At 35.2% G+C, this 18783-nt stretch overlaps 1 protein-coding gene across 6 annotated transcripts in view; it reads right to left on the bottom strand.

Moving 5' to 3' along the window:
* The window catches only part of TANK (TRAF family member associated NFKB activator), a 95860-nt gene that overhangs the window by 26687 nt on the left and 50390 nt on the right, over window positions 1–18783 (bottom strand). For 4 of the 6 annotated variants that reach the window (XM_030326525.1, XM_030326524.1, XM_030326528.1 and 1 more), the window contains exons 3-4: window positions 7498–7606; window positions 6285–6403 (exon numbers count right to left, since the gene is read on the bottom strand). In XM_030326525.1, the coding sequence (XP_030182385.1) occupies window positions 6285–6403; window positions 7498–7606 (228 nt within the window). Of the gene's footprint in view, window positions 1–6284; window positions 6404–7497; window positions 7607–10961; window positions 11358–12340; window positions 12443–18783 lie in introns of those variants that run through there. The other 2 variants (XM_030326527.1, XM_030326526.1) reach the window with 2 other exon arrangements.

Raw genomic sequence — 18783 nt, 5'->3', positions numbered from 1 at the left:
GGCAAATAGAAGGAGTTCAACAAATACTTCTTGTCTAAGTGATTGACAAGTGAATTTTTAGACATCAGCTTTCTTCCAACATGTCAGAGCCTCTATATTCACTAGAATTACCAGGTACAGCACATCTTATTTCCTTAATGTTAGCACTGATGGCAGCTCCACGGCTACGTCACTGTTTTACTCTTCAAAACCCACAAAATCTTTGCTGCTCCTTGATGCTACCGTCTATCTACCGATCTAATCACAAGAATGGCGACATGAGGGATGGGCCAACTGTCTAACTGGCATCTTTCTGTAATAACTGCATTCTTTGTATTTTTACACTTTTGCTTAAAGCATGTAACTCAGATGAAAAAAGACATGTATAAAGAACAAATGAGAAATACATACATAAAATCAGAAACAAAGCAGAAAATCAGCTCTTTGGACACATGATCTCTATGTTAAAAAACAGAAGTTCAAATAAACTCATATTACACTTTGTATCCTGGATCCTAGACTCTGAAATGACCTTACAATATTCAGTAACGTTGATTTTGGTTATTAAATCAAAACTTTAAGCCAGCATCGACAATATTTCTTTGTTCTTCCAGCGGCTGGCAGTGTCAGGTACATAGCAGTTCAGTCACTGGACGAGTGAGCGAAGAAAATTTACCAGTATCACCAAATTCTTCTGTGTATTCAATATCATCACTCCCTATACATTTTCTTGCATCCCAACATTCTATCTAGACTCTTGTGTAACTTCCAAAAAAAATACTGTAGGATAGAAAGATGAGGGCAAACAATTTTTGTGAAACCCTGGACACCTAGAATAGTATTCAGTTTGGCAACTGAAGTGCCTCTCAGAAGCAGTATTATAAAAATCTCTTATTTCCAAGATCTTAAAAATGATCCAGTATATTACAATCCTAGTTTTTAAAAAAGTGAATTAAACAATGCCAATTTATATCTACATTAAGAAACACAATTTGTTATTTAAATAACTGCTCTCATGACATATGCTACTGTGTCTGACAATGGTGTTCTATAAACAAGAGATAGTTTTGTCAAGAATAAGTGTGTGCATTTTTGTGTTGATTTTCTACATATAAATATTTTCAATTTTCAAAACTGGTTATAAAAAAAGAAAACGTAACAACAGGCAATAGTTTCTTGGTTCTCTAAAACACTGCTCAGCTGTTCTCTGGAAAGTCTACATTCACGTCAGAATTTTTGAAATTGTTTTTTTTTTAATTTTTTTTAACATTTATTTATTATTGAGAGACAAAGAGAGACAGAGCACGAGCATGGGAGGGGCAGAGAGAGGATGAGACACTGAATCTGAAGCAGGCTCCAGGCTCTGAGCTGTCAGCACAGAGCCCAACGTGGGGCTCGAATCCACAAACCGCGAGATCATGACCTGAGCCAAAGTCGGACGCTTAACCGACTGAGCCACTCAGGCGCCCTAGAATTTTTCAAATTGTTAAGATGAGAAGCTATGATATTTGTTTCTTCTGAGATTAACACTGATAGGATTCAGGAAGCTGAATTTACTATTAAATTCTGCCAAGGTCCTTGACTTTTCATTAGTATTTATCATATAAATCAAATACTACACACCACACCCTGATCTATGGTACCCTCTCTGTATGCCACAATCTACCATCCCGTGATGCTTTTAAAATACATGTACAAAATCTCTGGTACTCCTCCTTTCAAGAAGAGGAGCGTATTTCCTTGCCTCTGAAGCACTTTGTGACTTATTTCTAATGAGCAGAATAAAGTGGAAGTAAAGGTATGTGATTTTTAGAAACTAGGTCATGTAAAGCACTGTGGCTTTCTTGTTGCTCTCTTCTCTTGGATCTTTTACTCTCTTACTTTGAGGAAATTATTGGCCAGGTTGTGAGAAAAGGCCATGGAGATGTCTCCTGCCAACAGTCATTTGAGTGAGCCATCTTGGACGTGGATCCTCCAACCACGCCAAGCCTTCAGATGACTGAAGCCCTTGCCCACATCCTAACTTCAGTCAAATGAGATCTTGAACCAGAACTACCCAGCTAAGTCACTTCCAAATTTCTGACCCACAGAAAATGAAATAATAAATATTTGTTGTTTTAAGTTGTTAAGTTTGGGCATAAAATTCGGGGTACTTTGTTGTATGATAGATAACGCAATGACCCCTTTGCCAAAACCGTATCTCCTCAAGAAAGACTGTGCAAACTATGGTGGTATATGAGAAGTGAAACTCAGGTTTTCCACTAAACTGAGTACTTTTTCTCTAATGTCTCTAAACTAAAGCAGAGTATTAAGGGCCACCCAATTATACAAGCTCTGCTGTCGTGACTTCCTTATGTCCTTTTAGAAGTCGAAGAATTCTTGCATGTTCTTTGTGGAGGAGTACCATGAACAGAGGCCGATCTACAAATTTCATGTTTCTCAAATAAAATTTTCTAAAAGGGCTTTTTTCCCCTCAAATACCCTTTTCCTCTGCTTTTTGTCTCATTTTCCAGGGCAGCCTGGCATTATGGCATTATTTCCTCAAAGTAAGAAAGTAAGAGATCCAAGAGAAGAGAGCAACAAGAAAGCCACATCATTTGCCATAATGCCATAATGTCATTTGTTGCTGTCAAATATCCTAACCAAATCCTGAACAAAATAGTCAAAAGAAAACAAATCCTCAAACAACTCACCAAACAGAAGGAGGAAAGGACTGTGAGCGGTTAGCAGTAGCTTCCTTGTGTTATTGGTTCAAAGCATTTCTATTAACTTATTCTTTACAGAGGCTAGGCCAACTGATTGGGAACGTGATTTCTAGAAATTGTTTAGTTTTTAAAAAGACTAATTACATAAAATTATATTGGAAACAGAAAAAAAGTGAACTGTACCATTCTCTTAGCCATTTGTACATGCTGCCTTTCAGTTTCTACACGTACATGCACACTTTTACAAAGCTGCAACTGACAACCAATATGCAATTTTTCATTTTGGAAAAACCCTGATACATCCAAAATCAAAATTCTTTAGGAAAGGATTTCACTTGTATTAACTAAAACTGAATTGAGTTTCAACTGCTTAATTGGCCAGTATTTTTCTAAATGAGGCCTATTTTTTTACAATATACAGCCAGCTCTCAAATATTCAATAAATCCAATTCCTTCCTTCTTTTGGAATATATTTCTTCCTTTTAATCTGTTGCATATTTAGTGCTCATTAGCACTTTGACTCTAGATAAAGATGAGAAACCGGAAATATAAGAGTTAATTTTATTTTTATTAAATACTTACAGTATAAGAAGACTGAGTTGATGAGCTATTCCAAGTATTAAATGTGGCTGTCACATAAATGTTTCCCCTATTCGTAAAGATCATTAAGAGAACTCACTAGATTTATATTTCTCACTTTATTTTTTCCTCTATTGTCTGCTTACAAATAAAGTTACAATTGTGCAACATTATTAATTCTTTGGAAATAAGCCATCTCTGACATAATTTCTATTACTTACACTTAATGTAGGCCAGATATCCAGATAGTATATATTTTATAGACAAAAGACATCTTATAAAAATAAAACGAATGTAATTTAAAAAATAATTCAGGGGGCGCCTGGGTGGCGCAGTCGGTTGGGCGTCCGACTTCAGCCAGGTCACGATCTCGCGGTCCGTGAGTTCGAGCCCCGCGTCGGGCTCTGGGCTGATGGCTCAGAGCCTGGAGCCTGTTTCCGATTCTGTGTCTCCCTCTCTCTCTGCCCCTCCCCTATTCATGTTCTGTCTCTCTCTGTCCCAAAAATAAATAAACGTTGGAAAAAAAAAAAAATTAAAAAATAATTCAGAGGAAGGTTCCCACTGAACACTTACTGACTGAAAAATAAACCCTAAACCTTTCATAAACAATGACAAATTACCCAAATATAAAATAAATGAAATTACTAACATATCTAAGAGCCTTTTACACCATCCTGTTTGTTCTAACCAAGATTAATATTTTCAAAAATGCCTTCTGTATATTTTGAACTAGAGATATTTTATTATCTTCAAAGAAATGTTATAACTGGAATATATGTAGGGATTTTGATTAAAAATTGATGGTAAATAATCACATTTCAAAGTCTTCAAAACAAGGGGCACCTGGGTGGCTCAGTTGGTTAAGCAACCAACTTCGGCTCAGGTCATGATCTTGTAGTTCCTGAGTTCAAGCCCTGCACCAGGCTCTGTGCTGGCAGCTCAGAGCCTGGAGCCTGCTTCAGATGCTGTGTCTCCCTTTCTCTCTGCCCCTTCCCTGCTCACACTGTCTCTCTCTCTCTCAAAAATAAATACTAAAAAAAAATTTTTTAAGTAAAAAAAAGAAGTCCCCAAAACATGAAAATGGAATGTAAATATTGTTTACTTAAGCACTAAGTTTATGTGCTGCCATTTCACAGTAATTCAATTATTTTATAATGCACTATAATAGACCCAATCATAAAATTGTATTTCAAAAGTGAGAATCACTGTTTCTGAATTTTGTCTTTTGCAAAATAAACTGAAACATATTCCAGTGCCAGAGTTTCTTGTGTTTATCAGCATTTTTAGATAAATGGAAATTGGAGTGAGGGTGAAGAGAGCTGAATGATTCAAATAAAAAAACAAGATTGATTTTTAAAAAATGAAAGGGGAGATACATTAGAGAACTTCTCATTCTATTTTTTATATACATTTATATATATATTTTATATAATTTTATATATTATATAAATTTTATAAATTTTTATATATAGAAAAGTATTTAAACTGGGTTTCTCATATTTCATGTTAAATAAAAACAAATTACAACAGTCTTAGTTATGGGATCGATAAATGAATAACCTTGGCACACAAAGCTAAAATCTTCTACCATATTTAGAAGAAAAGAAATAAATATAGCATTCTTGACTTAATTGGTCTTGTGGATGTTAAGAGTCCTCATTAGTTAGGAAATCTTATTTTATTGAAAAGCTATTTCATCCTTCTAAAACCTAACTCATTAAAAAATTCCTTTTTAAACACACATTTCAAGGATTCATAAAAACATGGAAAATAATATACATCTATGTATCTGGTACCCTGATTTAACAAGTGTTAACATTTCACTTCAGTAGTTTTCTTTAAAAAAAGAAAAGTTATAGATACAACTGATCTTTTATTTTATTCCCTTCCCAGAATCAGAGACTCTTCTCTCCCCAACTATGGAGGTGATCATTTTTCTAAGAAAGTTGTGGAACATTCTTGTCCATGTTTTTATACTTTTACTACATACTTGTGTTTTTAGAAACAGTGTCATAATATTTTATATCTGAAAAAATTTACATAAGTCATTCCCATTTTATCATTTTGTAATTTCCACTTTTTGTTCAATACTGTTTCTGAAATCTAGGCATACTAGTATATAAATGTTTGGTTAATTTTAATTTTTCTAAAGTGTTTCCTGTAAAGGTGTACTGTTCTGCCACTGATGGATGTTTAATTTGTTTCTAACCAACATCCTTATACATGTCTCCTTGCAGAGATATGGAACGTTCCTTCTTATATTGTTTCAGTGAAGACTTTTGCCGAACTGGTTAGGTGGATTTTTTAAAAAATTAAGCACAGGAAATTTAAGAACAAACTAGAATGTTATTTTCTAATCCAGAATCATCTGTGCCTTACTACCTACCTTAGTTAAATGTTTTATTTCTTTGTGATATAGAAAAGAGAATACTAGGAAACATGAACCCTAAGCCTTTATTTTACCTGGAAATAGTGCTTCTATTTGAAATATGTAAGTCATTTGTTTGTGTACATCTACAATTTGTTTAGAATTCCAGTGGTGGATCTACCGCAGGAGAACAAAACAAAGAAGCACATGTGTTATGTGTCAGCATTTGAATGTTGCTTTTTGAAGCAATGGTAGGAGTGAAAAAAATCTCCTCCACCTTCTCCCTTGCTCTCGCCCACCCAAATTCGATAGAATACTGACTGAATAATTCAGTAAGTCTGTGGAACCCAATTTCTCATTTCTTATTTTCTTTAAAAAAATTTTTTTTCAATGTTTATTTTTGACAGAGAGAGAGAGAGAGAGAGAGACCAAGCACAAGTGGGAGAGGGGCAGAGAGAGAAGGAGACATAAAATCTAATAATGAAAGCAGGCTCCCAGCTCTGAGCTGTCAGCACAGAGCCCGACGTGGGGTCTGAACCCATGAACCGCGAGAGCATGACCCGCGCAAAAGTTGGGCGCTCAACAGACTGAGCCACCCAGGCATCCCATCACTTCTTATTTCCTTTAGGGAATAAACCAGCAGTGCAGTCTACCTTTAATTCTTTTTCTCTTGGTATTCCTGATTTTACTTTATCATGTGGCTGATCAAGAGGCAAATTATTCTTTCTTGCTTCACTGTCTTCAAGCAGAGGAACATAGCCAAAACTGTTATCTGCAAGACAAAAACCTCTTGGATATAAGTAGGATATCCCTGTTTTTGGTACCAGCTGAAAAAATAAAAACAAATCAGAAACCTAATTTTAAAGAAATTTTAAACTATGAGTTTCAGAAATTCTTAAGATAAAACCTACCTTGACAACTTAAATTTGCCCATTTAGATTTTTTTCCATTCCCACAAAACTACACTCCCCAAATCAGTGGTATAAAAACTATGTAGAATTTAGAAAACTAGAAGCTCTTTGAGGCCTACCATCAACAATAGCAGTGAAACTTGTAATAAGCAGTATTTTCAGGTGTGCACTTGTTTAAGACAATCATTTGCATAACTACTCCATACTTATTATAGGAAAATTAGAAAATGCAGACATACCAAAAATAAATAAATAAATAAAAGCTGCTCACAACCTTTATGACCTGTGAATTATTCCTGTCAAAATTTTAGTTTATATTTTATCACAGTTTTTCTTTTCCAATACATATAAATTCATACAAGAATCTTTTTTTGTTGCACACAAAAAATAAAATTATATATATACATATATATGTATATATATGTATATATATAAAATCTTGTTTTGTCCTTTCCTATATATAATGAACATGTCTCATGTTAGTAAGTTAACATCTATTATCATCGCTTTTTCTACACAGCTGATGATTATATGAAAGACTATAATTTAACTGTTGAACATTTCATTATATCTGATTTTTCATTATTAGAAGTTATACTGTGATAAGCATCCTTACATACGTATCTTTGAGTATTTGAACAAACATTTTCTTATGGCATATGGTTAGGACTTGAATTTTTTGTTTAAAAGGCACAGACATTTAAGAAAGCTTTCACTACTTACTGGCAAATTGCCCTCGAAGAAGTTTTATCAACACAGAGTTCTACAAGAATGTTCATTTTCCCACACCCTGGCAAGTACTCATTTCGTAAATGAAAACATGTAACTGCACTGCAATCATTAAAATATCAGAACTACTGAGAAACAATGGAGAAATAAAATAGAAAAACTTGATTTCCATCTTTCTGTTCTTCAAGAGGTTTAAGAAATACGTAAAAAATAAATATGAAGATACCTTGACTGGAATTCATAAGAAGTAACTGTGATTTCAGCTTGTCAATAATAGTTTGTTGAAGTGACAGCTGTTCCTGTTGCTCACGTATTCTCTGCTCATAGTTTTCAGTCTGTGGACATAAAAACCATTCAGCCTTATATTTACTGACAGATGTGTGTACATACATCTACTGTCCATTAAGAATTACATATAGATATGGTTTGCCCTATTGCCATTTCCCAGGTAGTGAGCATGTTATTTGTGAGCCAAAAACCAGATCCAACAATACAGTAATAATCATTATAAACATCACTGACATAAAACACTGTAAAATTTAAAAAGTCACTTTAATTAGAGAAATTTCAGTTAATAGTTCAACTCTTGGTCTTTCAGTTAGGATAAAAATTCTAATTTAGAATTCAGTTCTTAATGGCAGCCAACAAAAAAAGCATGAATGACAAAATGGATTCATTCTATCATTCTATGCTACTGTATAAAAATACCTGTAACTTAAAAAATGTTAACATTTCACGTCTCTTAAGTAAAAACACTTTTGAATTTATACTTAGGGTATAAAATCACAAAGAAAGTAGCTCTGACTAAAACCCTATGAAAATTAAAGGGATGAGTACAAATCACAAAATTATACTGACCAAAAACTTATTTTCTCAGATTAAGTTTTAAGAAGTCAAGAGAATATGTGCTTAATCCTTACTGGATATCTTAAATATCATAATTTCCCTTATATTTTTAATCCATTCATCTTGCTATTTTATTGCAGTGGCTGTGAAAATTACGCAATGAAAAAAGACAGCAGTTTGCATTAGAGAATACAGATGTTAACAAACCTTCAAGCAAATTTGAAAATGCTACATTACAATTACCAAATTAGTACAAAGTCTTAAAAAATATCACCAACAAATAACAGAGAATTCTTTCTTTTTTTTTTTTTTTCAACGTTTATTTATTTTTGGGACAGAGAGAGACAGAGCATGAACGGGGGAGGGACAGAGAGAGAGGGAGACACAGAATCGGAAACAGGCTCCAGGCTCTGAGCCATCAGCCCAGAGCCCGACGCGGGGCTCGAACTCACGGACCGCGAGATCGTGACCTGGCTGAAGTCGGACGCTTAACCGACTGCGCCACCCAGGCGCCCCAACAGAGAATTCTTTATCAATTTTTATCACTGGTGCAACAATAAATGACTAAATTGTAAATTCCCTGAATATAAAAGAAGGTCCTAATAATCTTGGAATGTCCTTCAGTACATACTAAGTATTTGATTTTGATTTTTTTTTTAATTCAGAGTTCAAAATTAATGAAATTATTCTTTTCAGAGACCAGTAAGCTTAAAGTTCTTTATAAATTATATAGCGGTTCCTAGATTCCCAAAATACATTAGCTTAGGAAATTAAAGCAAAATACCACATTTTGCCAAACAAAAGGTGAAATTTTATAAGTAATACACTTCAAAGAAGAGTAACTGACAGCTGATAAGTAACTTAGGTGGTTCATTTTCTTTGCATGTTGCCTGAGGGTAGTGTTATAGGACTTGATACTCCCATTAAACTTTGCAAAGTAACTTATACATAGGAGATATTTAGTACATGCTTGTTGAAAAAAATATAATGGAAATAAAGAATCCAAGTTAAAAAAAAAAAGGAATCCAAACTTTATTATTGCAAATAGAAGAATGTATCTTGTTAATCCATATGGGTCACATATCCTACGATTATGAGTCTCAGAACTAAGCCTTAAATACCAAAATCCAGTCTAGGGCCATGCCTCTCAGGACAAGACATCTCTTTCCTAGATAAATTTATACCCAAGTCCCTAGAAAGAGTGAGTTGGCTGACTGAAAGGAGGATTTAAATGTCTATAGCAAATTCTGTAATACCTAAATTTACCTGGGCTGCACAGAGCTACCAGGCTGAGGAATCAGCAAACATGCTGATGTTACTTCCTCACTATCTACTTCTGTGTATTTACGGCTTTTTCCAAAGAACTCAAAGCTCTTCATAAATACTAACCAATAATTGCCCATTCTTTCATCACTATGTTTTGATAGGTAAAAATATTCTATTATCCAGACACTAAGTAACCAGTATAAAAAACTTAGCAAGTTAGAGATAGGCCCAGAATGAGTGTGTAAGTGATTCAAACTTCAGCCTATTCTCTTTCTACTATATATTTTTTCCCCACCTGCATGGAAAACCAAAGGACTCGTATTTTCTTTTGGAACCAAGTCAGAAGGTTCTGCCAGGTAATATTCATCTTTTATCTCTGGCTTAAAAACATACTTTAGCATACCTGCATATAAAATATTATAATAAATGAATAATGCTGAAAATGTAGTCACTGGATGGGAAAAATCAACAACTCTTTCAAGTTAAAGTTTTGAACTATTTCTTAAACCACTTAATAAAGTACTTTGTAAACTCAAGCAAATTCTGTAATAAATTAAAAACTGATATTCTGGAAATACAGCGGGGGAAAAGAAGAGCAATGGCCCTTGTTCTCTTACTGCTTTTTCCACATACTTAAAGCAATTGTAGTATTCTAGTCTCATTATCTATACTTCTGATTTCACTTTAGACTATGACCTCTTCAAGAGCACAGACTATTTTCTTCTGGTATCTCTAGAGTATAGCAGAGTGGCACATTTTGAGATGCTAAGTATTAGTTGAATAAATAGACTTTAAGTTGTTAATTATCAGAGAAATAGACTTCAGAAATAACTTAAGAAGCTACCTGAAAGAATGGAGAAAGGCTTTGTTTATATTTTATAAGGGAAACAGGAAAAATAGGAGACAGGTCACTAGGTGAGTAAGAGAAAAGGAAATTAAGTTTGAGAAAATGGGTGCAAAAGATAGGCAATGTCTGAAGATCTTTTCTTTCTCTTTTTTTTTGGGGGGGGGCGGGGGAAGAAAAAGGGAAGCTTTTACTGTCAGAAAAAAAGGTACCATTTCAAGAAAAGAAAATACATACTCAGAAAATAGTATAAAGATTTTGACCACAAGGCTATAAGATGGAGAGTCCACAAGAAGATATTGATTCAAATTCAGAAATAACCAGTAGAATTCAGTTTATTTGTTATATTTGGAAACTGAAACAAGAAGGTTTCTTTCCTTTTTATTAAATGCTTTTTGTTCACTGAACAGATCTGAATAAACTTATAACCTGAAAAGTCCTTTTAAAAGGTCAGATAATTGTTGCACTGTCACAGTATTTTTTAAAAAACAACACAATTACAAACCAAGTACATTCCAGCCCGATCAAAGATCCCACAAAACAGAAAAATCACTAACAACCACATTGAAAATGTACAACAGCAATGTCTTGTCAACACGTCTGTACAGAGCACAGACATGACAGCTAAAACAGACAGAAGAGAAGATGCTTTTGACAGCCAGTGTGTGTGAATGATTCTTTGAGTCAGATGGCAGCAACAAGTTACCAACTAGGAGATCTGCATGACAACTAACCATCCATCTGTATCAAACACCATCTGGCCAAGATGACTCTGGCTTCTGTGTATTTGACACTCCTTCCAATTCCAAAGACTAGCAAAACAAGTGGTCTACCAGTATCTGAAAGAGGTAAACAGGTACTTAGGTATTTGTGCCATAATGCACTTGTATTCTTTCTTAGTGTTCAAAAGCAAAGCTGAAAACAATGCTGATCAAGTATGGTATACATTTTAAATTTATTAAAAATGGTTGTCCATACATGCCTTCCTTGATTATCATAAACAAAGCAAAAAGATTATCTTTAGAACTGTCCCTTTATCCCAGGAAATTTCAATCCACCTTTAAAGCTAAGGCAGCATATTCTCTATAATTTTGGATATACAGCTGCTCAAGTTTTCATGTGTTTTATAAATATTAAAAGAGTTCTATAAATTGTTTTTTTCCCTATTGCTGACACTGAAAATTCTCATTTTTTAAATATCTTTCAAAGCACTTATTTCCTAGATGAGGGAAAAAAAGTTCAAGTACCCTTACGTCATTGATGATACTTGCTAAAGGTCAAACATTATCTCTTTTCATCCTTAAAAACTAATCTCAATATTCTGAAAAATACCACTGTTTTCCTCCAGGTATAAGAAGAATAGGAATTTAATAAATTGAATGGATTAAAAAAAAAAAGAATCTCAATGTAAAAATCTTTCAGACTGTTCCAAGATTAACAGAGAGAACAAAAGCTTTGTAGAACGCTACCACAAATGTTCTCAATATGGAAGCTCCACAGTTCTTGAAGGAAGACAATTAAATAATAAGCTGTCTCAATACACAGCACTTTGATCACAAACTGTTTTATCTTGAAACTCTGGTAAACTAAACATCAACTTCAAGTTAAAAAAAAAAAAGATTGTATAGGATTAGCAACTCAGAGATCCTGATTTATACAGCCTATTCTTCAACCATTCTCTGCTATATTTTCTTATTATAACTAGGTTATAAACCCTGCCCTCCCCCATCCTCCTGGCATCAAGTCTTACCTAGACCTGCAATCTGACAGACCAAATTATCAATGTGAATATCTACTACTCAGTGCTGCCACCAATTTCTCAGCATGCCAAATGGTAAACTATGACAAGCTATTTTTATTTTGCAATCTTGTGTTTTGGTTCTGATTACTTATTAGCCTTTTTGAGGTTTGGTTTCTCTCTTCCTGAAATGAAAATGGTATTTACTTGAAGAACTGAAGGAAATGACATGTATAAATTATGTGGTACATAATAAGCTCTTTGCAAATGGTAGTTCCTTTCTTTTAATAATGAGCAAGGTATCTACATAGTACCTGTTACCATAGCATGTAGCTCTATTACCCCTGAACATGGACAATTTGTCACCAGACTTACCACACAACTTCCCCATGCTCTAAGCCAGTTTTCTCAGTCTTTCTTCTAGTTCATTGTAACCCAGGATTCAGAAGTTTCTTTTTGAGAAAGCAGTATGGTACCTCCATTGAATCAAAAACATTCTGTCAAGCAAAAAAAAACTAAGAGCCCTGGTTGTTCAAAGTTTACAAAGAGAAAAAATAGTCAAAAATGATTACGGAACCATTAATGGCTGTTAAAAATTACAAAAGTGGCACATTTGTTGAGAAAATGCACAAAACAACAAAATGTCTACTATCACTACCACCACAAAACCCCACATGTACAAGGTAAAGAGTAAGTCTTTCCCTTTACTATGCCTTTCATTCCTCCTCAGAGGTAACTACTGATGCTTTGGTCTATATCCTTTGGGAACTTCCGTGCACGTGTATATGTATTCTACTTCTTAAAAACTGTGAACTGTTCCGCAATCAAAATTTTCAACAATACACGATCATCATATGATCATTTCACCGAATACTTACTATGCACCAAAATCAGAGACCTTTATTTCATTTTAGCTGTTAAACTGACTAATCTTCTGAGGCAGTTATTTCCTACATTTTACAGGTGAGAAAACTGAAGCACAAAGAGGTACAAAAAAACCTGGCCAAAGTTTCTTAGTAGGCAGTGGAGCTGGGATTTTAATCCAGGTTTTGCCTGACCACCAAAGCCCAAGACCCTAAATAACCACCATGGCAGATCACGTGAGTATATTTAGCAAGGTATATTCTAGTATATTGTGCTAGTATATTCTAGCAAGGTCCTCTTTTTGCTATATGGGCTCCCCTTAAGCAATATTATCCCAAGTGGCAGGTTATACTCCAGACTCTCAAATATCTCCTTCTAGCCCAGACTTCTCTGGGATTTCTAGGTCTCTCTTCTAGATCTATGTGGCCAAGTGCTGCCGGGAAAGCATTTTAAATTTTACATATTCAAAATTGACCATCTTTTCCCTCCAACATCTCCTTCTCCCTCCTACCACCCCAGCCCCTGGGAAAATCAGGTCCTTTGCATTCCTTCTTTCAGTACAGGGCACCACTATCCATCTGGAAAGCTATAACCATCCTTGACATCTACTTGTTCTATAGCCAATCCATTACCAAGTGTCAATTTTAATACTGAATTATCTCTCAAATTTGTCCACTTTTTTATCTTCAATGTAGCCATCACCATTCAAGCCATCACATCCTTAATAGACTACTGCAATAGCCTTACTGCTCTCCCTAAGTGTAGCAGCCAATCCACTGTCTAAACTGTAGCCATTATGTATTTTGCAAAATGCAAATATAATCATAACACCCACTGGGTTCTCTCACCCTTTCCTCATAAATGTCTTAAATGGTTTCCTACTGTTTTCAAAATAAAGAATCAAAAATCCTCAACATGGCCTCTAAAGAGCCTAGTTTTGCCCCTGATTCTTATTGCACTTTTCTCTTATACTTTCAATTTTTCAGGCCAATGAGTCATTGTAACACAGTTTGTTTACTTGGAAAGTACCTCAAACCTGTCCTTTCAAAAATCACTTCATAAATATTATCTTCTCTGATCTCCTAGATGAGGTCAACTCCCTAACAGATGTTCTAACAACAGTTTACTTTTCTTCCTAATACTTACCAGAGTTTGAAATTTCACATTTATTTAAAAATAATTTTTTAAATGTTTAGTTATTTTTGAGAGAGAGAGAGAGAGAGAGAGAGAGACAGAGAGAGAGAGAGAGAGAAGGGGGAGGACAGAGAGAGAGAGAGAGGGAGACACAGAATGTGATGCAGGCTCCAGGCTCTGAGCTGTTGGCACAGACCCCGAGGCAGGGCTCGAACCCACAAACCGCAATATCATGACCTGACTGAAGTCGGCTGCTTAGCCAACTGAGCCACCCAGGCACCACGAAAATTTACATTTATGAGGTTATTTGACTAGTCTATTCTTTTTTTTTTTTTTTTTTTAATTTTTTTTTTTCAACGTTTATTTATTTTGGGGACAGAGAGAGACAGAGCATGAATGGGCGAGGGGCAGAGAGAGGGAGACACAGAATCGGAAACAGGCTCCAGGCTCCGAGCCATCAGCCCAGAGCCCGACGCGGGGCTCGAACTCACGGACCGCAAGATCGTGACCTGGCTGAAGTCGGACGCTTAACCGACTGCGCCACCCAGGCGCCCCTGACTAGTCTATTCTTTACTAGATGTGCCACCATTCCACGAAGCAGACAGCGTGTATGCTTATCATGGTGGACCCAGTACTTAGAACAGTTCCTGACACAATATACTGAGTAGGTGCTCACAGTATCTTTGAATGGATATCATAATTTAAACATTCCTAATTATTAACATAACTTCTTGAACTTCTACCTTAGCATGCCTGTCTAGAAGTTTTGACAGAACGTATTTCTGGAAATAAAAACCTGGAACAAAGGATACAAATATTTTAAATTTTGATAGGTAGAAAATGAGTCTATGGCAACGTACTGACAATGTACAATAGAAGAAATAAAACTTCAGTCAGAAACAGCAGAAGCACCTTTATTCTAATACCAGTAGCTTCTGTAGAAAGAAAGAAGAGTAAATTGCTCCATTTCCACTGACACTTTACACAGAGATTTTGGGGAACAAAGAAAGGAAAAAAAGAAGGGTGGTAAACAATGAGGCCATTCACATCTTAAGTGAAAATAAAGGATTTTTAAATAAAGTACTACCTATAATAAAGGCACATTATGCTTTAGTAAACATAGTTTACCAGCTTTTACAGGTAACATAAGCCTGACACTTTACATTTCAGATGGGTCAAGACTAGCTCTAGAATAAAGCAATCTGACAACACAGTCCTTAATGGTTTAACATTGTTGTTGGAAAAATGTTTGGCTCAATAATTTATGACAGAAAGTGCACAAATTTCTGTTTCAACAGAAACATTTCTCTTTCAACAAAGGAGATTTATGTTTTCTTTTTACATAATACAAAGATCTTGGGAAAAGCAGGAGACCCGCTCTAGGAAGTTTTCTGAAACTTAATCATTTATGAATACTGTAATCTGATTTTTAAATGGCAATCAGTTTTAAAATTTTCAGATTTTTAAATTACTTATTACTGATACTTCTCTTGGAAAGATGGTCAAATAAGCAAATGAGGGTACTTAAGTCTTTATTAAATATATTTGGTTTCTTCCACAGAACAGTGGCAGAAATGGATCAGAAGCAACTTGGTGTAAGTAATACAGTTGATTAAATACTTAAGTCCACATTATAGACTCTTGTGATATTTGAAACCTTAGCCTAGTCAGTCAAAATGTGTGGCAAAGACTGCTAGTTATTCCCCCATATACATTCTTGGTTTTTCTTTTAGTAATACAGACTTTTACCCGTGCACATGGTCATCCAGCTAGAGAATACATTTACTAGCCATATGACCATATGACTAAGTTCTGGCCAACAGGATGTGAACAGAAGTGACCTGTACAAATTTTGGACCACATTATTAAAAGAAAGCTGTCTGCTTTTCACTGCTTCTTTCTGTTCTCACTGGCAGGGAAATGTTAACAAGTAGAATGGCCGCTGTGATTCCAGAGGGGGAAACCGTATTTTAAGGATGGTAGAGCTGCCCCACTATCCCTGGCTACTCTGGACTGTTGCACGAGAGGACAAACTTTTATCTTATTTAAACACAGTACTTCCTGGTCTCTTGAATTAGTTACCCTGTACAGTAACTGATTCAAGGACCAAGCCAACTCTACCACTGTTCTATTTAATAGTTTCTTCTCTTATTCTGTAAGCATATTAAAAGTTGCCCATGTTAGGGGCTACTATGATTAAAACATCACTCTACTTTGGAAAAAATCAGAAGACCTTTTAGCATGGGTACATATGAATGCTTACACAAGGCAACAAACAGAAGAAGCAATATCAGATTGTGAACCCTTTAAGTGCATGATCTGTTTTACTTATCTTGTAATCCCTAGCATTTATTATGTACCTGGCACATCATAAATTGTAGAATGAATGAAAGAAATACGAACAGTAAGCCTTATACTCCCCAGCTTCTTTTCATAAGAGATGTATAAAACACAAAGTAAGGATTTATCCAAGAAAATAGGAAGCCAAATTAGATTATTCATAGTAATGGGAAAAACACTTTTGAGTACCTGGAGTGGGCTGTGATTTGCTAGGTTAGTAAAATAAATGTGGCCTCTGGATTCAGATAAACCTAGTTTCAGTACACATTCTGCCACTTTGCATAAAAAAATTAACTTATTTCTGAGTCTCAATTTCTTCATTTGAAAGTGGGCTAACAATGCTTAACTTTGCAGAGCTAGGGGGATTTACATACAAAGTCATTTGATACTTGTAAAATTTATGGTCAAATCACAGTTCTACCACCTTTATTACTCATTAGATGTGTGGTTGTGGGCAAGCTACTTCACCTCTCTGCACTTTCTTTTCCTCATCTGAAAAAATGAAAATAATACTTCCTCACCAGATTTGTATAATGATTAAATTAGATGACTGTATAAAGCACTCTGGTAAACATAGCTTTGATAAATCTTAGTGATGATGATGGTGAAGATAAAGACATTTTTGAAAAATTTTAGCCTTTTTCAGATCAGCACCATTCCATTTAAAAAAATATGATTCACATGTTCTGGAAGAATATATATCACATTACTAACAATGCTTACCCTTGGAGAGTAAGGGAAAAGACAATCACTTTACGTTCTGTATATCCTGAATTACTTGCATTTTTTTCAATAAGCATGTGCTGCTTTTGTAATTTCAGCCAGTAATATTTTAAAAATCACTGACTTGCCCTTATTTGTCTTTGTTTCCTTCATTAATTTGTAATAGTTGGATGTCTTTGCTTGACCGAATGCTTTTTTTTTTTTTTGACCAAATGCTCTTAAATGGATGTAGCACACTGACTTCTTAAAGAGGAGTCTTTAAAATTTTATTATTTTTTAATGTAAGAGACAGAGAGGGAGAGAGAGCGCACATGCATGAGCAGGGGAGAGGGAGAGAGAGAATCTTAAGCAGGGTCCACACTCAGCATGGAGCCTGATGTGGGGTTTGATCCCACAACTTTGCGATCATGATCTGGGCCAAACTCAAGAGTCAGATGCTCAACCAATGGAGCCACCTAGGCCCCGAGAAGAGCCCTAAAGTGTACTTCTTCACAGAAACACTATGAGAAAAACTGGCTTGGAGTATGGACAACTAAGTGGTGAAAGGCTGGTGAGTTTGTATAGATGAATAGCATAGCAATAAAACATATCTAGTAAGAGAATCTAGGCTCACACCAATTCTTTTCTTTTTTTGCAACAGACTTTTTAAAGTTGTGGTAAAATATATATGTACAATTTGCCATTTTAACTATTTTTCAGCGTACAGTTCTGTGACATTAAGCAACACTCACAATGTGGTGTAATCATCACCACAAACTATTTCCAGAACTTTTTCATCTTCCTCAACTGAAACTCTGTATCTTTTAAACACTAATTCCCCATTCCCTTCTCTCAGCTTCTAGGAACCACCCTACTACTTTCTATCTCTATAATCTGACTAGGTAACTCATGTAAGTAGAATCATACATAAACATGTCCTTTTGTGACTAGCTTATTTCACTTAGCATATCTTCAAGGTTAATTCATGTTATACTATGTGTCAGAATTTCCTTCTTTTTAAAGGCTGAATAAATTCCATTATATGTATATACTGCATTTTGTTTATCCATTCATCCATCCATGGACATCTGGGTTGCTTCCACCTTCTGACTTACAAAGATTGCTATGAACACGGATGTTAGGATGTACAAATATCTCTTTGAGTCCCTGCTTTCAATTCTTTTGGGGTACATAGCCAGAAGTGGAACTACTAGGTCATATGGTAATCCTATGTTTATTTTTTTGAGGAAATACTATACATTTCCCACAGTGGTTACACCATTTTACATTCCCATCAGCAATGTATAAGAATTCTAACTTCTCCACATCTTTGAAGGAAGTTGGGTATGAAGTTGTATCTCATTGTGGTTTTGATTTGCATTTCCCTAACTGCTAATGATGTTGAGGATCACTTCATGTGCTTATAGGTCATTTTATAATTTCTTTGGAGAATGTCTATTCATATCCTTGCTTATTTTTTATTCAGATTATTTTGTTGTTGTTGTTGTTCAGTTGTAGGAGTTCTTTATATATTCTAGATATCAACTCCTCATCAGATATACAATTTGCAAATACTTTATTTTTTAAATGTTTATTCATTTTTTTTTTTTTTTGAGAGAGCGAGCGAGCAAGTGCTAGTGGGGGAGGCGCAGAGAGCGAGGGAGACACAGAATCTGAAGCAGGCCTGAACCCATGAACTGCGGGATCTTGACCAGAGCCAAAGTTGGATGCTTAACTGACTGAGCCATCCAAGCACGCCTGTTCTCTCACCTTCCTTG

The sequence above is a fragment of the Lynx canadensis genome, chromosome C1, assembly GCF_007474595.2.
Source record: "Lynx canadensis isolate LIC74 chromosome C1, mLynCan4.pri.v2, whole genome shotgun sequence".
NCBI classification, from domain to species: domain Eukaryota; kingdom Metazoa; phylum Chordata; class Mammalia; order Carnivora; family Felidae; genus Lynx; species Lynx canadensis.
This window is presented reverse-complemented; position numbering and strand designations above follow the sequence as displayed.